The sequence below is a fragment of the Chelon labrosus genome (assembly GCF_963514085.1).
Source record: "Chelon labrosus genome assembly, chromosome: 24".
Lineage (NCBI taxonomy): Eukaryota > Metazoa > Chordata > Actinopteri > Mugiliformes > Mugilidae > Chelon > Chelon labrosus.
In genome coordinates, this window is record NC_140357.1 from 10,254,230 (window position 1) to 10,269,953 (window position 15,724).

At 45.2% G+C, this 15,724-nt stretch overlaps 1 protein-coding gene across 1 annotated transcript in view; it reads left to right on the top strand.

Annotated features, from left to right (window-relative positions):
* Window positions 1-15,724, top strand: part of ncam2 (neural cell adhesion molecule 2) — a gene marked incomplete at its 5' end in the record, with an annotated part of 251,308 nt that overhangs the window by 211,311 nt on the left and 24,273 nt on the right. Inside the window, 7 exons of the mRNA XM_084574345.1 lie at window positions 4,232-4,382; window positions 6,484-6,671; window positions 7,432-7,528; window positions 8,711-8,884; window positions 11,736-11,855; window positions 12,750-12,871; window positions 14,959-15,133. Of these exons, the coding sequence (XP_084430471.1) occupies window positions 4,232-4,382; window positions 6,484-6,671; window positions 7,432-7,528; window positions 8,711-8,884; window positions 11,736-11,855; window positions 12,750-12,871; window positions 14,959-15,133 (1,027 nt within the window). The remainder of the gene's footprint in view (window positions 1-4,231; window positions 4,383-6,483; window positions 6,672-7,431; window positions 7,529-8,710; window positions 8,885-11,735; window positions 11,856-12,749; window positions 12,872-14,958; window positions 15,134-15,724) is intronic.

Sequence of the window (15,724 nt, forward strand, 5' to 3'; positions counted from 1 at the left end):
TGAGATTATAATCTTTTATTTAGTTTCGACACAAAGCGGCGCGGCAAGAACCTTGAAGTTTCCCGCGCGAACGTCGATTCTTTCAGTTTACACTTTGAGTGATCCAACTTCGACCGAAAAGGCTAATGCTTTTACGTATTTTTCCACGTCTGTTAGCCGCTTTTCTCCGTAGCATCAGCCTTGCGCAAAAAACAGAATCGAATGAGGTGCGGCCATTTTTCTTTTTTCCAGAAAGGCGATTATTCTCGGACGAAACGCCATTGCCGTCAAAACCATACTCACTTCCATCACGGCTTCCCAGGCAGGGGGGGGTGAGGTTTCTGCAGAAGAAATAAAAAAACAAAAAAACAAAAGAGAGAGAGACAGAGACGGGGAGAGAAAACAAAGATGGCAGCCGTTCTTTTGCTCGGGAAAAAAGGTCACCGCGGAGATAAATGAATGTGTGCATTGGCTCGAATCGCTCGGGTTGATAAATCACAGCCGAAAATGAGAGTAAGTGCTTCTCTTCCAGCAGCAAATGCAATTATGGAAATGCGCGGGGGCGCGGCGACGCACCTAAACATACGCAAAGACAAACACGGCCCGCGGAGCGCGCGGCGTTGATGGATGGCGCTAGTCACTCGGGTTTAAGGCGGGATGTTCCTCTCTCAATTTGCTCGCCAATCTGCATATCCAGTCTGCGCGGCGCTCCTTCCTCGCTGAGAGAGCTTCAAAAGGCTTCGTCTTACTCACCACATAATGCCGCTTGTCAACTAACACTGGGACTCTCTCTACGAGAATATAATAGGACGCAGTTCCCGGAATTAAATTATGACCAGAACTTGGATTGTCCTTGCTCATGAGCAAAGGCTAGCAGTCTTCTGTCGCTAGTGGCGTTTAAAGCCTTTATTTGTGACTCAAGTGAGCAAAACTTTAGGACTGGAAGTGCATTTGCTGTTGATTTGAACTCTTCAAAAGCACATTTCACAATTAAACTTTAGCAAACAGCAGACCGACACCTGCTGGGATCATTGTTTTGCTTTCCATTTGACTCCCAGTCTCCGCCGGATAATAGCAATGTTTAGCTGCTGCTTCTTCCACCCCTCCCCGGCCTCCATTTCCTTCGCCCCATAAAGCCGTTATTAAATGTCATTTTGCTGTTGTCGCGAGGTTGAGGTGATCTGATAATCGTCGGCGTGCTCCAAACACGAAGACCCCGCCGCATTCACGCCTCCCCAAACTCCCAACTGTTAGAACAGCGCCGCTACTCTTGCCAGAATTGGACTGGAGTGCGCTTCCAGCCCGGCTGACATTTGCAGCTGACATTTTTAATATCTGAAAATTCTCCAACAATTGGGCTGAAATAACACTGCTACAGTCTCCCCGAATCCCGTTCGAGAGATTGCATTTGAGATTGGGCGTCGCGCGTTTCGGTGCAGACACGGCCTCATTTTTGAGTTCTTTTTGAGACGGAATTTAATATATTTCTGCACTTCTTTTACTTACCTCACTCACCCCTTTTCATCCCCCCTCGAATTCTTCTTTAATTCGTCTATTCCCTCAACTTCCTCATCTCTTTCTCTTTTCTCTAGAGTAGACTTTCGCTTTCTGTGCCATGCACGTGTGCGCCCGCGACCGCGCTCACGTCATTCCTGCCGAGCCACATATCAAAGAGGCTTTTGGGCGCTGACTTCGCCTCCAGACACAGACCCTATCAGTTGGCAGTGGGGGAGGGGGAAGGGGGGCCGGCTGGCGAGGTGGAGGTGGAGGGGTTGCCGAGTAATTTCCTGACTCAAAAGCTCCCTCCTAGAAAGATTCCCCCTCCTTCTCTTTCTCCTCCTCCGGCTTCGCCCGTCTCACCCGCCAACACCGTCCCCGGCATTCCTATTCACCGCGCACCCTCCCGATCCCATTGACCTCAGCCGGCGAGGCAAACAAGCGGGAGTCTGCAGCGGCGGCGGCACAAAGAGACCAGAACCGAGCCTTTAAAAGCCGCTCCACCTCATTGGCTGATGGCGCTGCGACGATAAGAGCAAAGACAAGCCATTCTGAGCGGGATAATGCCGAAGCAGTCTGCGAGCTGCAACATAAAGAGAGTGTGAATCAGAAGAGGGGGCTCCACGGCCGAGGCTTATGAGGCTTAGACACATAATGAGTATTAGCTGAGGCGGAGGGGTTGGGGCGGGGGGGGGGGGGGGGGGGGGGGGGGGGGGGTGGCAGGAGGGCATTAGAAAGGGCTGGATGTGCATTGATTTACTGGAGGAATCTATAGAGTAGGTGTGCATCCTGTACACTCCGGTACGCAGACTAAATATGCAAAGGGACAAGTAGATGAGAATACAGACATCCTGCAAGGAGTCAGCAGTGTAAACAGAGCTCTCTTGAGCTCAAAAGGAGGGGTGACTGCTTCAGAAACTGATATCGTATGAATAAATATTAGATTTTCAAGTGTCTGTGGTTATATACTGTACATACCGTACAGTACGTCCATTCACTATGAGGACAGGACACTGTTAGCGTAGCTTAGCATCAACAATTAGAGCAGCTTTTTCCCAAACATTAAATACGTTCCCCTAGTTGCAAGTCGTCATCAGCAAGGACCCAGCAATCGCACAAGAACAAGAAGCTATGCTACGTCCGCCCTGCGCGGAGCCATGCTAGTCGTTCCAACATTTTATGCTAAGCTAATGGGCTGCGGTGCCCCCCTAGACATTGTAAGTTGCGCACACGTGTCCAGACACATCGGGTGAGCCAAGACGAGGCAACACAGTCCTGGAAACGCAGGCATTAAAGCCGAAGTTGGCTTCTTTTTTTTTTTTTTTTGTCTTTATCGGGAGCAATCAGACTAATTTAAGTGCAATCCTACATTAACTCTGAAGCCTCAAGCTAAATAACTTCTGATCTATTTTTACTCCGTTAAAGCTGTTGACTATTTAAGTTGACTCAACTGACTCATTAGAAAGGCAACAAAGTAGGAGAAGTAAACTTGTGATGGTTTGAGTCATCCAAAGGTCGTGGTCATGGTGTGACTTTGTAAGAACACAAACAGCAACTAAGCCGGTCCGTCTTGGCGCCACTTAGCACTTAGCTGTCTTTGATAGTCTTTTTGTTTACGAAGGCTTCAAGAGTTTCAAGATTTCCGCCATATTGTGCCTTGTGGTGCGCATTTAGATTAAAAATACCCTACAGCGCTCTCAGGATCTATGAATAATAAGACCTCAACTAAGACGACTTCCTGTTCATGGACGTGTCTCCACATAAATACCGTCAGACGGCTTCTTTCTTCATGACATACTCATATATGGTAGAAACCATGAAGCAAAAACATATTTATCATCTGAAATAACTTCCTTTCTCGTCATCAGTTGGAAATTCACCAACAAAAAGAAATTCTTTTGTGTGTGACCTTCAAAAACCTCCTCCTGCGGTCATGCGGGGTGATATTGCATCAACCGGGCAGTTCCGCTGAAAAGTAGTTTGTTGAGGGTCACGGAGGTTATCAGATGGCAACAGTCTGAAGGCTGTAGACGTATCATGTCTGCAACCGGGATGCTCCTGGGGTGTTTTTTCTCATTACGGGGGAATGTCGATTACTGGAATGATAGCCTCGTCTGCCGTAATTGACCCGTTGCTTCAAATTGATACCATCTGTCTTCATACAGATGTAATGACCTTGTAATAAATCGACAGTTTATTGCGTTAACCCTGACTCCGCTTGACGAGTGATGGTCGCCCGCGAGGGAGGGGTCGGAATGGATCAAGGGGCTGTCACTCAGTCGCTGGAAGTTGGGCGGAGAACTTTCTTGTAGATTGCTCGGGCGACAGAGCTCTCCGACGCCTTTCTGGGCTTCCTGATCATAATCGCGACCATAGGTGTGTCCTAGATAAAACTGTCAATGTATTCGGCCCTGACTGGAGTCCGAAGCTCTGTAAAAAGTTTTTCCTCTCCAATTTGCTGCCATGACGGTGAAAAAAATGAAAGGAATGTACATACAAATAAATCTCAAAGCTAGGATTTCTTAGCCAAAGTATGGTCCAGAGTCTCTACATTGGGAACTGATTATGCTCCTGCAAAGAGTTTCCAGTCCACTCTGAGAACTATACAGTAATAATGATGAAATCCAAATGGCATTTCACCAGACTCATGTTCTGATATAAGTCTTGCTAATGATTTCTGACCTTTTCTGTCTTAAAACCATAAGAGAACATCTCATCGTCTGTTCTTAACGCTAAGCTGTGCTTGTGTCTTCAGAGCCAAGATGGTCGCTTCGAGGTCCGCGGTCGCCACGGCAAGTCCGTGCTGACCATCAGCGGCGTGAGGCTCACCGACCTGGGCCGGTTCGACTGCGAGGCGCTCAGCAGGATCGGCGGCCACCAGAAGAGCATGTTCCTGGACATTGAGTGTGAGTGTGATTGTTTGTCTGATCGGTCGAAGCTGAAATAAAGGTTTTATTCTTGAAGAGCGGTCCGTCAAGTCCAATCGGCCGGACCTCGACCTGGGAATGGTTCATACTCCTGCACCGTAGGAGGCTGTTTCTCTGCGTACTTCAATCCGTGGCAGCCGCAACTGGATGGTTCATGTTGGAGTTGAAGCTAATGCGTGTTAGCAACAGCTGCTATAACGGAAATCACTGGAACATGCAAAAGAGAGAAGGCGTCTAAGTAGATGGTTTGTCGGAGGTAGAAGGAAGGGTCCTTTTCCGTGGTTGTACGGCCGCTGAGAGACGTGAACAAGGAAATGAACCAATCACAGCTGGTGTTTAGTTGCAGGGTGCAGGCTATGTCGTAGGGTTTGAAGCTACCTTGGAGATCTGACGCAGAAAAGCCCCTAATCCCGGTTTTGGGTTTGCACCTCCTCCGCAGAGGTCTAATCTCGCAGTTTAGGAGGAGCTGGAGGTCCTCGAGCAACAAGTTGTGCAACATAAGCAGTGCTGGCAACCTCAGCGACGTAACCCTAACAACCCTCCTCCTTCTGCGTTTGATGTTTTTGCCTCTGTGAAAATGCAGCGCACGCACTCAGGCAGCCGAAAAGGAAACGTGTGAATTCCTCGCAATCTCGAGGAGAGTTCAGGAGTTCAGCGCGGGCTTTGTTCTAATAATTCTTTTCTGTTTTTCTTTCGTAGGAGCGTTACATTATTATAAACATCTCACCCCTCTCAAAGTCCCCCTGCCCCCGCTCCGCCACACATGCGCTGCCTCCAGAAGGGTTAATTAGCGGCGGGGATATCATGCATTGCCTTTTCGTTTTCTCCCGCTGACAGCTCCCCTACTTACCGATGAGCGCGCCCATTCCTCAGTGCCGGTTGTTTGGGGTTATTTGGGGCGGGCTCTCCCCCCTGCTTAATGAGCTCTGAAGCAAAGATCTCCATTTTGGCCTCGGAATGATTAGGTTCATTATGAGAGTGGTTCTGTTGCCTGAACTAGACCAATAAAAAGTGCTTTCTTTCTTTCTTTCTTTTTTTTGATAGCAGCGATTTCACCTTGAAGCTCAGCTGAAAACAACAAAGAGAGAAGTCAGACAAACAAATATATTCAGAGAGACAGCCAGGGAAGAATGGATACTGTATCTTTGTTGTCATGTGGAAACCAATTTTCTCCTCCTCTGGCTGAGGTGACTATTGGGTTCATGGATTTCCTTCAAAACTTATTTTGCGTAGTTCTTGAAAAGTTGACATCCCGGCAGAAGTCGGATGGCGTCTCCGTGCGGAAAAACAACACTCGCACGCATGCACCCGCTCTTCAAGCATGAAGCAAAGTTGCTGTCATTATGCCGTAAAGATGTTTCGCCGGAGCCGCGGCTGACAACCGACTCGCAGGCTCGACTCCCGCTCTGCAGAGAGAGGCTGTGAGTGTGAGCGCGGCGGGGCTGGGCTGAGCCAGCCACTGCCACCGAACTAATGAACTCATTTACTAAGTCACTGCAGGCTGCAGGGGGATAACACGTCCTCGGCTGTGACAGAGAGCCAGGCATCAATCTCTTTAATGGAATCCTGCAAGCGAGCATAAAACAACCATAATGCCTCTCAGACTGAGCCGGGCTGACTGGGCCAAAGAGATCCACACAACGCCTCCCTCGCCTCTGCAAACGTCCATTATTGCCCTTTCTATTTGCCGGGGCAAATGAGCTTCTATTCCTTTATTCTAATTCTTGGAGGAAATTATCATAATTGAGACCCCCCCATCCCTTTCCCTTTCCCTTTCCCTTTCCTCCTCCTCCTCCACCAACATGAGATGGTTTCAATTAAAGTTTTTCTTTTTAACATTCAAGTTTGGGAAGCATTAATGCTTTTTTTTTTTAATCCCTTTAAGAAATTTGTGCGTTAAGCCTCAGCAAGTTTGATTTTTTTATTTTCTTCTGTGGCCTGTGATCATCCATCCTTTGCTTTGAGGTGTTTAATTGGCTGCCACAAAGTCCATGCACAACAGCAATTACTCTCTGCAAAAAAAAAGAAAAAAAAGAAAAAAAGGCAGGTGTGAAATATAACGTCGCTTCGTCTTGGACAGATATACCAAAGTTCCTGACCAACCACACCATTTATTATTCGTGGGAGGGGAATCCGGTGAACATAAGCTGCGACGTGATGTCCAACCCGTCTGCCACCATGCTGTGGAGGAGAGAGCGCCTCACCATCTCGCCGGAGGGAACGCCCAACATACGGGTGCACAGCGCGAAGGGCAAGTCCGTGCTGGAGGTGGGTTCAAGTCCTCCGATGCTGGTATTGGTCATTTAGTAAGGAATTACACAAAAATCTGCCACATTTTTAATATTAAATTTCTAAATTCTAAATCTTAAGAATTAGCCGTTTTTTTGTGTTTTGTGTGGCTGTAAATGGAATTTGGACTGTCCACAAATACAAATCGTGGTAGAAAATAATCTAATTGAGATGTCAGATTCCGAAGTTCACATTTTGTGATGTGTTTTTATTATATTATAACATGCAGCTGCCAATTTGTTCAGGTTTCAGTTTCAGCTGGCTCCCTTATTCAATGGAAGTCAATGGAACACTCGAGATCATTTAAAGTGAAGTCAATATGAAGTCTGATTTTTACTGAGGAGATAATCTCTATGAAGGGCTCTCAATTAATGTTTCTCCAGAAATTTTTGATAATTTTTATTTTTTTCCAGTTGCACTGATGCCTTTTTAGCTCCATTTTTGGTCTCCACCATCTCCCGATAGAAACACACTAGAAAGATCCAAATCAAAACAATGCGCTAAAAATTTATCCCTACAAGACACATCACATGCTCGTATTATACATAGTTATGTCCTCCATTGTCACTGTATATTAATGGTGCAGCTTTAAAAGTAGTTTTATTGCAGCTCTTATGTACATTGCATTGGGGCAAAAGCCGAAATCACAAAACCGCTATAAAAAAACAAACAACTATTTCCGTGAATTTAGTCATTTCTGTAATTAATTCAAAGTGATTAATGACATTTTCGTATCTAGGTGACTCCTATGTCCGACAGAGACTTTGGCCGCTACAACTGCACAGCCAGGAACAACATTGGAGTGCGATACCAGGAGTTCATTCTGGCCCAGGCAGGTGAGTCTGCAGAACTGCCTCTATTGTGCGGCCCTCCCTTTCACCTGAGCTAATGACATTGGCGACTTAATTTCACATCCAGAATGTGAAATGCGCAGTCAGGGACCTCACACCCTTTTGTATCGCCGCTCTCACGGTAACGCCGACCATTCAACTACTTTGTAACCCTCTACCTCTCTACTAATGGTAATGGCCTTATTTGCAATTCTCGGGAAGATAAATTCCACTACAAGTCCCAACCCCTATTCAGCCTAGCCTAATCTCAAATAGTGCCGGCTGATTTACCATACCCCTCGCTATTTACTGAAGTACCCCCTAATTTACGGTAGCTCGGCCTAATACACAATAGTGCAGTCCAATTATCTTTAGTGCAGATTGAATTGCTCCAGCTAAGGAGAAAAGTAGTGAGCAAAAAGCTGACCTAATATGTAATCCCTGCAAGAGAACTGTGTTTTGCAAGTTTTTCCGACTCGTACGTCCTGCACAAGTGCACGGAGACAGTGCAACGCAGTGAAACTGGTTTAGAAGTCGCCGTTATTGCTGGAGATTATCTCGCTCTGTCTTCTAAACTGAACCTTGAGTAAAAACTGCTACAGACATGTTGGCGTGTAAGTAGGTTTTTAGTGAATCAAGCTGTTTGGGGTGTAAATAGGGCTGCAAATATTTGTGAAAAATAGAAAAAAAAAAACAATTCCAAGGACAAATGAAAAAATGCAGCTCAGTGACGCACCGGCTTTCAAGAACGAGATGTATATTAAATTGCTTTTCATGGCCTAGAGTTATTATAGCAATAGCGTCTATCTTTAGTTGTGATATAATGGGTGGAAGGCTGAGCGAGTTCTGTCTGCAGCCTTAAAAGTCTTTTTATCCTTGGTTAATAATGCATAAAGCGCCGGGACATATGCATGTTTCAGAATATCGGAAAATATAAATGTCTTTATGGCTGCAGGTGTGCAACCTTTTCGTGCATCCCTTTGTTAAACTGAAGGACCAGGAAGTGCCATCATGAGGCTGTTATTTGTAGTTTTGATGCCTTATTAGTCAATCAAAGCGTGATTTTTGACGCTTTCATGCAACTTTACCGTCAGGGTAGTAGGTAGGACTTTCCACATCCTAAAACCAAAGTAAGGGGCTCAATCGACTGCCTCGTAAAGGGTTATAAATAAATTTGTTTTTTTCCAGACGTACCGTCGAATCCATACTCGGTCCGCTTGTCGGCCGTCTCCCAGCGCTTGGCGACCGTCACGTTCATGAAGCCCGACTCCCACGGCGGCGTCCCCATCAGCTACTACCTGGTCCAGTACAAGGAGGTGGGCTCGCAGGACTGGAGGGACGTCAAGTCGCACAGCGTCCAGAGTGAGTGTCCATTGTGTCTTCACTTCTTAAAGCGCCAAATCAGTTTAATACATGCCTCAATTGTGAAGTGGCGCCCGTTGCATAAAATGCATGCATTACAAATAAAGTAAAATAGGTACAATTTGTCGTTAAGTGGCTCAAACTTGCAAACTTTCTTCAAATGACGTCTTTAATCCCAAGTTTCCTTGTGAATTGTCCTCAGAGGGCCACATTTTGCGCTGCATTTTTTGGGATCTAAAAACGACCCCTCTTTAAATATAAATGGGTTTCAGTCAGCACGCTCTGAACTATTTTTCTTTTCCTTTGCTGCATGAATTAAAATCCTCCCGCTCACATGATGAATTATACATTTAATGACCCCGCTGTGATCAGAGCCCACCATAAACCAGTGCTACAGTGATGTATATATGCGCATAGTCGCCAATGAATAATAGGAATGCTTCGGTTTTACAATTTCCCTGCACAGTTTTCAAACTTGTGAAAACTAGACTGGGGAGATTGCACCTCCACGTGCCAGGTTAACACGCTATCTGGCTTCGGCTGATGTGTCTGACACGTGAGCTGACACCGGTCGAGCGTGAGGAGAGGCCGTGCCGCGCGATCCGCCATCCTTCAAAGCCTCGGCCCGGAGATGCCGTCGGGTCACGACGAAAGTCAAACACCTCGTGGGGGAGAGAACGCCGGAACCCGCCTGAGCCGAAAGGAGCGAGCTCCTCCTCCCCGTATGCTTTACGACTCCAAATTGATTTCTGAGCCTGTTGGTGGAAAGTACACCGCGACGTGAAGGATGGATGGATGGGGAATGGGAGCCAGAGGACGAATGGTTGGGTGATAAGCGGGTCCGACAAACCTGAAGGGCTTATCACTAATATCCCTCATTTCAGAGTCAATTACAGTATGCAGATCCAGTGAGCTGAATACCAATCAGGGGGCAGCACTTTAACAGGAAAAGAGCTGCGATTAACAAAGGAATGGAACTCATTCAGACTATTTTCAGTTATATTCGAAATTATGACTCAAATATTTAAATTGTCTGAGTAATTACAAGCCTCTAAGTGGTGTCTTATAGTCACGGAGCCGCTTCAGATAGCCTCAAGATCCTTGCGTAATAAACTCCTCCATATAATGAGACTCCTGGACTCGTTTCATTTGAATGCGTTTGCCCAAATTGAAATGTCTGCTTATGGCCTGGTGCGGCTGCAAATTGCAGAATTTGTTTTCGGTTCCCGGACTAAAGAACTGCAAGTGCGCCTATTACAGCTCGAGTATTTAATTTGTGCAAACTGATGAAAAACAACAACTTTCACTCAAACTCATTACACTGCCAACTCTCTGCTGGCTTTTATGAACACTAGAGGTTGTGCAAATAGGATCCGGTCATCAAATCGAAATGGGAATCTGTGTGATAATGGGATTTTTCTGTTTCCTTCGATGAATGTTGTAATTTACAGTATGAGTGCAACACAGAGTGTTTTCAGTCACCATCGTGTTCATAATCTTTACAACAAGTTCCTATGATTTAATCACATTCACAGGCATGTGAACAAATCTCTTACGATGAGTTTGTTGTAGGTTCATATCTAAATCATGTCATAGTATTTAATATTAATGGAGTCCTGCAACTGCTCTGGATAGGTTATATTCTGTGAATACAGCTGAAGGTTTGATATAAATGGATGCATCACAGACACCATTTATAGATGCAGACTTTCATTATATAAATATATCTATTTATTTTGAACCCATGATAAAAGTAAATACTGCATGCAAAAATGCATTTCACTTAAACAAATAAAGGTAGCAAATCTGGTTATAAATCGAAAATCCCCCTCATTTGTGATTGATGATCTTAACGGTTGCATGTTTGTCATCTGTGAAGCAGCATGTTTCTGATCTGTAGGAGCTGCATGTTTCTGATCTGAAGAGCTGCATGTTTCTGATCTGTAGAGCTGTATGTTTCTGATCTGCAAAGCTGCATGTTTCTGATCTACAAAGCTGCAAGTTTCTGACCCGAAGAGCTGCATGTTTCTAATCTGCAAAACTGACAGTTTCTGATCCAAAGAGCTGCATTTTCTGATCTGTAGAGCTGCCAGTTTCTAATCTGAAGAGCTGCATGTTTCTGATCTATAGAGCTGTGTGTTTCTGATCTGTAGAGCTGCATGTTTCTGATCTGTAGAGCTGTATGTTTCTGATCTGCAAAGCTGCACATTTCTGATCCAAAGAACTGCATGTTTCTGATCTGTAGAGCTGCATGTTTCTGATCTCCGGTCCTGACCCAACCAACTTGTCCAGTTTCCACTGCTTACATTTATCCATTCATGCCTTCCTGCTTCTGTTTTCTTGTTAATTCTTTCTCTCGCTTCATGAGCACACTGTTTACCCACTGAGCCTTTCTACAACTTTCATCCCTGGCTCTATCCATCCTTTTTATCCAAGTATCTCTCTCCTCCCTACTGTCTCTGTCTAGATAGGCATCGTCGCCACTCAGTTTTTCTGTTGTTGGTGTTTCTACAAAGCATATATGTGACACTTTTTGTAGTTGTGGGCCTGGCCTCAAAGCTTGGCTTCAAAACTTCCCACCATTCACATGCCCACAGTGCCCTGAGCATTCCTGTGCTTTTGTATGTATGTGTGCAACCACTGCTCCGAATGGGCAGAGGATAATCAAGGCATGAGAGTTTCAGGGGAACCTGGAGAAGCAGCTTGGATGAAAAGTCTTTAAAGAACCCAACCAGTCCTGCTGCCTTTGTTAATCCTAGTTTTTTTTTGGATATACCATTAAACTGGATGACATACATGACGGCTGCACGTATTTCCAGGTTACACTATTTCTGGTCTTGTGTCTCTGCAGCCACAGTGGTGCTGACCGGGCTGGAGCCCAACACGACGTACGAGGTCCGGGTGGCGGCCGTCAACGGAAAGGGCCAGGGCGAGTTCAGCCACACGGAGTCTTTCCAGACCCTACCCATCCGTGAGTCAGCTCCTCCGCCTCGCCTCCGTTCTGTGTCCCGTTTCGTGGCGCTTTCTATGAAACAGGAGCTCATCTCGATAAGCTTTGAACCAGGCTGCTTCAGAACAATTTAAACTTCCATTTAGATACTTATATATGAAATTAAATCCTGTCATAATCACTTGAATTAATTACTAGATTTAATAGATTTATAGCACTTACACTGGGTTAATTATTAGTGATTGGCACTTCCTAGTTAATGATGATGTTCGGGGAAATAATTAACTCCTAAACATGGAGCAGAAAAAATACCAGGAAACAGATAAAACCAATATGTTAGATGTTTAGATTTCATGAACTGTAATGAAGACGTGATAGAGATAAAGCTCCTCTTATGAAACCCTGACATGTTTATCCTGGAGACGGTTACAGCCTCTTCATTTTTCATTGATATGAATTCAGATTATTGGGGCCAGGAATAGATCCTGTCACACTTGCGCTTTGATATAAAGCTGCCACATTAAAAACATTACGTACCGCGGGGATATTTTTACGATAAGGTTTTTATTTATTCGAGAAATCTGGCACGGCAGGATTGCTGTAAATCCAAGCAAGGCCACGGGAAAAAGAAGAGTTCCCACCTTTAATATTCTATGGCGGTGCAGCTACTGAGAATGAATGTTAGGGAGAGGAGCCAATTAGCAAAATACAGTGAATAATAAAAACCCCCGGTCAACATTAATAACAGCCAGGCAGTAGGAGTTACCTTGTAATATGAATTTAATTCAGATTTAAACCTTCTCTCTGCTCGTACTGCATCCTTATCTCATATCTCATGTCGCCACCTGCTTCCCTGCTGAAGACGCATTGTTTCGCATCTCCACTGAAGCCTCCACCCCCTTGTGTCTTCCTCAGGTGAGCCGAGTCCGCCGGCCGTCCACGGGCAGAGAGGGATGGGCAAGGCGTACCGGCTGGGGCTGGTCAAGCAGGACGACGGAGGGATGCCCATCGTGGAGTACATTGTCAAGTACAAGACTGTGAGTAATTTGCAGTCACGGGCAATCAGGTTGACAGAAAAAGGGACTGTTACGACCCGGCTCTGGTAGGGGGTTAAGGGGAGCGACAGCAAAACCAGGTGGAATTGGCTTTTTAGTTAAGGCTGGACAAGGGTTGTTGAATGAATCAAAGAATTTAGTGAAACTAAACACCACCCCAAACCTAAATGTGTCTATACTAGGGGTGGGACTTTAACGCATCAATTACGATTAATTAATTACAAAAAAATTAACGCGTTTAATCCCAGTTTGCATTCCAAACATCGCGGAACTTTTGTCGATGCACGATTTCCTGGTACGCCGATTACACTGATGCACACGTCAGAGCTCGGCTAATGGCTACCAAAATGGAGGAATCGGGTGAAAGCACGTTGCTCGGACTGATGGAAGGCAAATTTTATTTAAAAAAAAAAAACTGGATAAAAGCGGGATTTTATGCAAATTGTGCAAAATATTGTTATGCGATTAAAATGCGATTAATCGCGATCAATTAATCGCAAATCCTCTAATTAATTGGATTACTTTTTTTTAATCGAGTCCCACCCTTAGTCTAAACCAACAGAATCTTTCGGTTCATCTTTCGGTTCAACAGGCCAGCATGAACCGAAAGATGTATAAATGCACAGTCCAGCTCTTAGGCAAACAAAACCAAGTGCTTAATTAACAAGATTTGTACAGACTAAGTATTTTGGAAGTAATTCAAAAGAACAATAAGCACAGATTCGTTTAAATGGACTCCCCCAACCAGTCGGTCGAGACAAGATCCAGTCAAAGTGAAAAGGGAGGAAAACTAAATGAATGAAACTCGCATGATTCAATATTTTGCAATTTTGCAACATGTCCCTTCTGTTAATCCTCTTACAATGAATGGAGAAGCCGTTCTCCTCCTGTGTATACTTACTTTTGGATCAAACATGCGTTAATCCGCCGCTGAAAGTAGTCCCCGAACAAAAGTACTTGAGAAATGTCTTCCAAAAAAAAAAAACTACACCTGCAAACTGTTCATATGTGACCCATTTTCAAAAGACTTAAGGAGGGAACGGTTGAGCTTGGAGATGGACAAAGGGAGCCCGGGGGAGTCTGAAACACATTGGTGGATATTACTGAAGGAAAATAATATTAAACTTTATATTCAAATGTTGTTTCAGGACAATACAGAACGGAATGGAATCATTCAGAGTGTAAAGGAAGCTTTAATATTCCTCCACAAGCCTCTCTGATTATTCCTTCTTCAAGAGAAGGCCGGTTAGTTTAATTAAGTTTGGCAAGAAATAGCCTTTTACTTTTTTCGGTTGAATTTTTAATTCCTGCTGATTGTCTAATTATTCTTTCGGGGGCGAGTTCATTGATGCCGCGATATCTGGGAAAGCGGCTTCTGCAAACGTCAAGTAGTTTATTTACATGAAAAAAAGAAAAGAGCACAACCAATTTAGAGGAGGCGTTTTCTTCCATTTTCAAGTTTTCCGTGTAATAATAAATAGCGTTCCATACAGCTCATAGGAAACGCTCAGCTGTTTAAGTAGTTGATTTTTATGTGGGGGAAATAGAGGAGCTTAAACTCGCCCAGATAAGGCGGGAGCGACTGAGTCGTGGCCCGGGAAGCAGAGTAGATGGCGCTCGTGGAAAAACTCCCCGCGGGGGCTAAGTGGATTTCAGCTGCTTCAAATCTCCCATCTCCCCGCTGCTAATGTGTCCGAGCAGCCGATTCTGTGTCTCATCGTGGGGGGAAGCGGCAGCGATTTCAAATAATGCCGCCGCAGAGGTAGAAGCGATATACGCAATTGAGGAACACAAACACATCACAGTCTGACAATCAAAACAGAAACACACTTAACGCCCTGGACTCGTTTTCAGGGCGTTAAGTGAAAATGACGGGTCCCAAGGAACCGGGATTGGTAAGCACATGGTAGCTACATCTGGCATGCTTTCAATGTACAGCTCTCCTTTTGTTCGGTCTCAAAGTGAAGGATGGGGAAGGAAGTAAGGAGCGGAGGGGGAAAGAGAAAAGGCAGAGGCCACAAAGGAATGGAAAGAGAGCTTGTGTGAACTTTTCTTTTTCCGTCCTCCAGGATAAAGAGGAACAGTGGATGACCAAGCTGGTTCCGGGGGCCAACGACTTCGCCATGCTGCAGCCGCTCCAGTGGAACACAAGATACGAGGTGGAAATCACAGCGCGCAACGTCAAAGGCCTGTCAGAGCCCACCTTCTATCAGTTCTTCATGCCGCAGAAACCCGACATTACAGGTAAAAGCATGATAAAGGAAAACTTTTATTATCTTTTTTCTTTTTTTTAATACTTGCCTGCTTCCAGGTGGCACTAAAAGCCTTTTTTGTAAATCCTCATAAAACATCTGCGATAGCGCTGGCGATAACAAGGGACGAGATGTTCCAGTCGAGATAAAGCAAGCCTCAAAAACGCAGCGGGCCTCGTTGCTGCATGGCTTCCCGGACACGGGAGGCTGCCGTCGTTGTGCTGAAATTGGCGTCTGGATCTCTCCCCCGTAGCAGATTCTTCAGCTCTAAAACATCATTGTAGCTGCAGTAAAAACCTACATTTCATCTGCATTTCATCACTTATCTGAAGGAATTGAGAAAAGACGTGAGCAAACGGAGCAACAAAATAAGATGAACTTCCGTCACATATCAAAAGTGTTGAAGGACTAGTCCGCCAAGAGGCATACCTTTCCCATGATGCATCTTTTAAACATAATTCAGTTACAAGATAGTAGTAGTCTTAAGGATAATAGGCCGTTTAGGCTTCTGCGTCAATTTGACGCCGTAGCTATGGCGGCAGCGTAGACCCTACGCAGACCCTAGCGCCTAGCTGACGTGCAC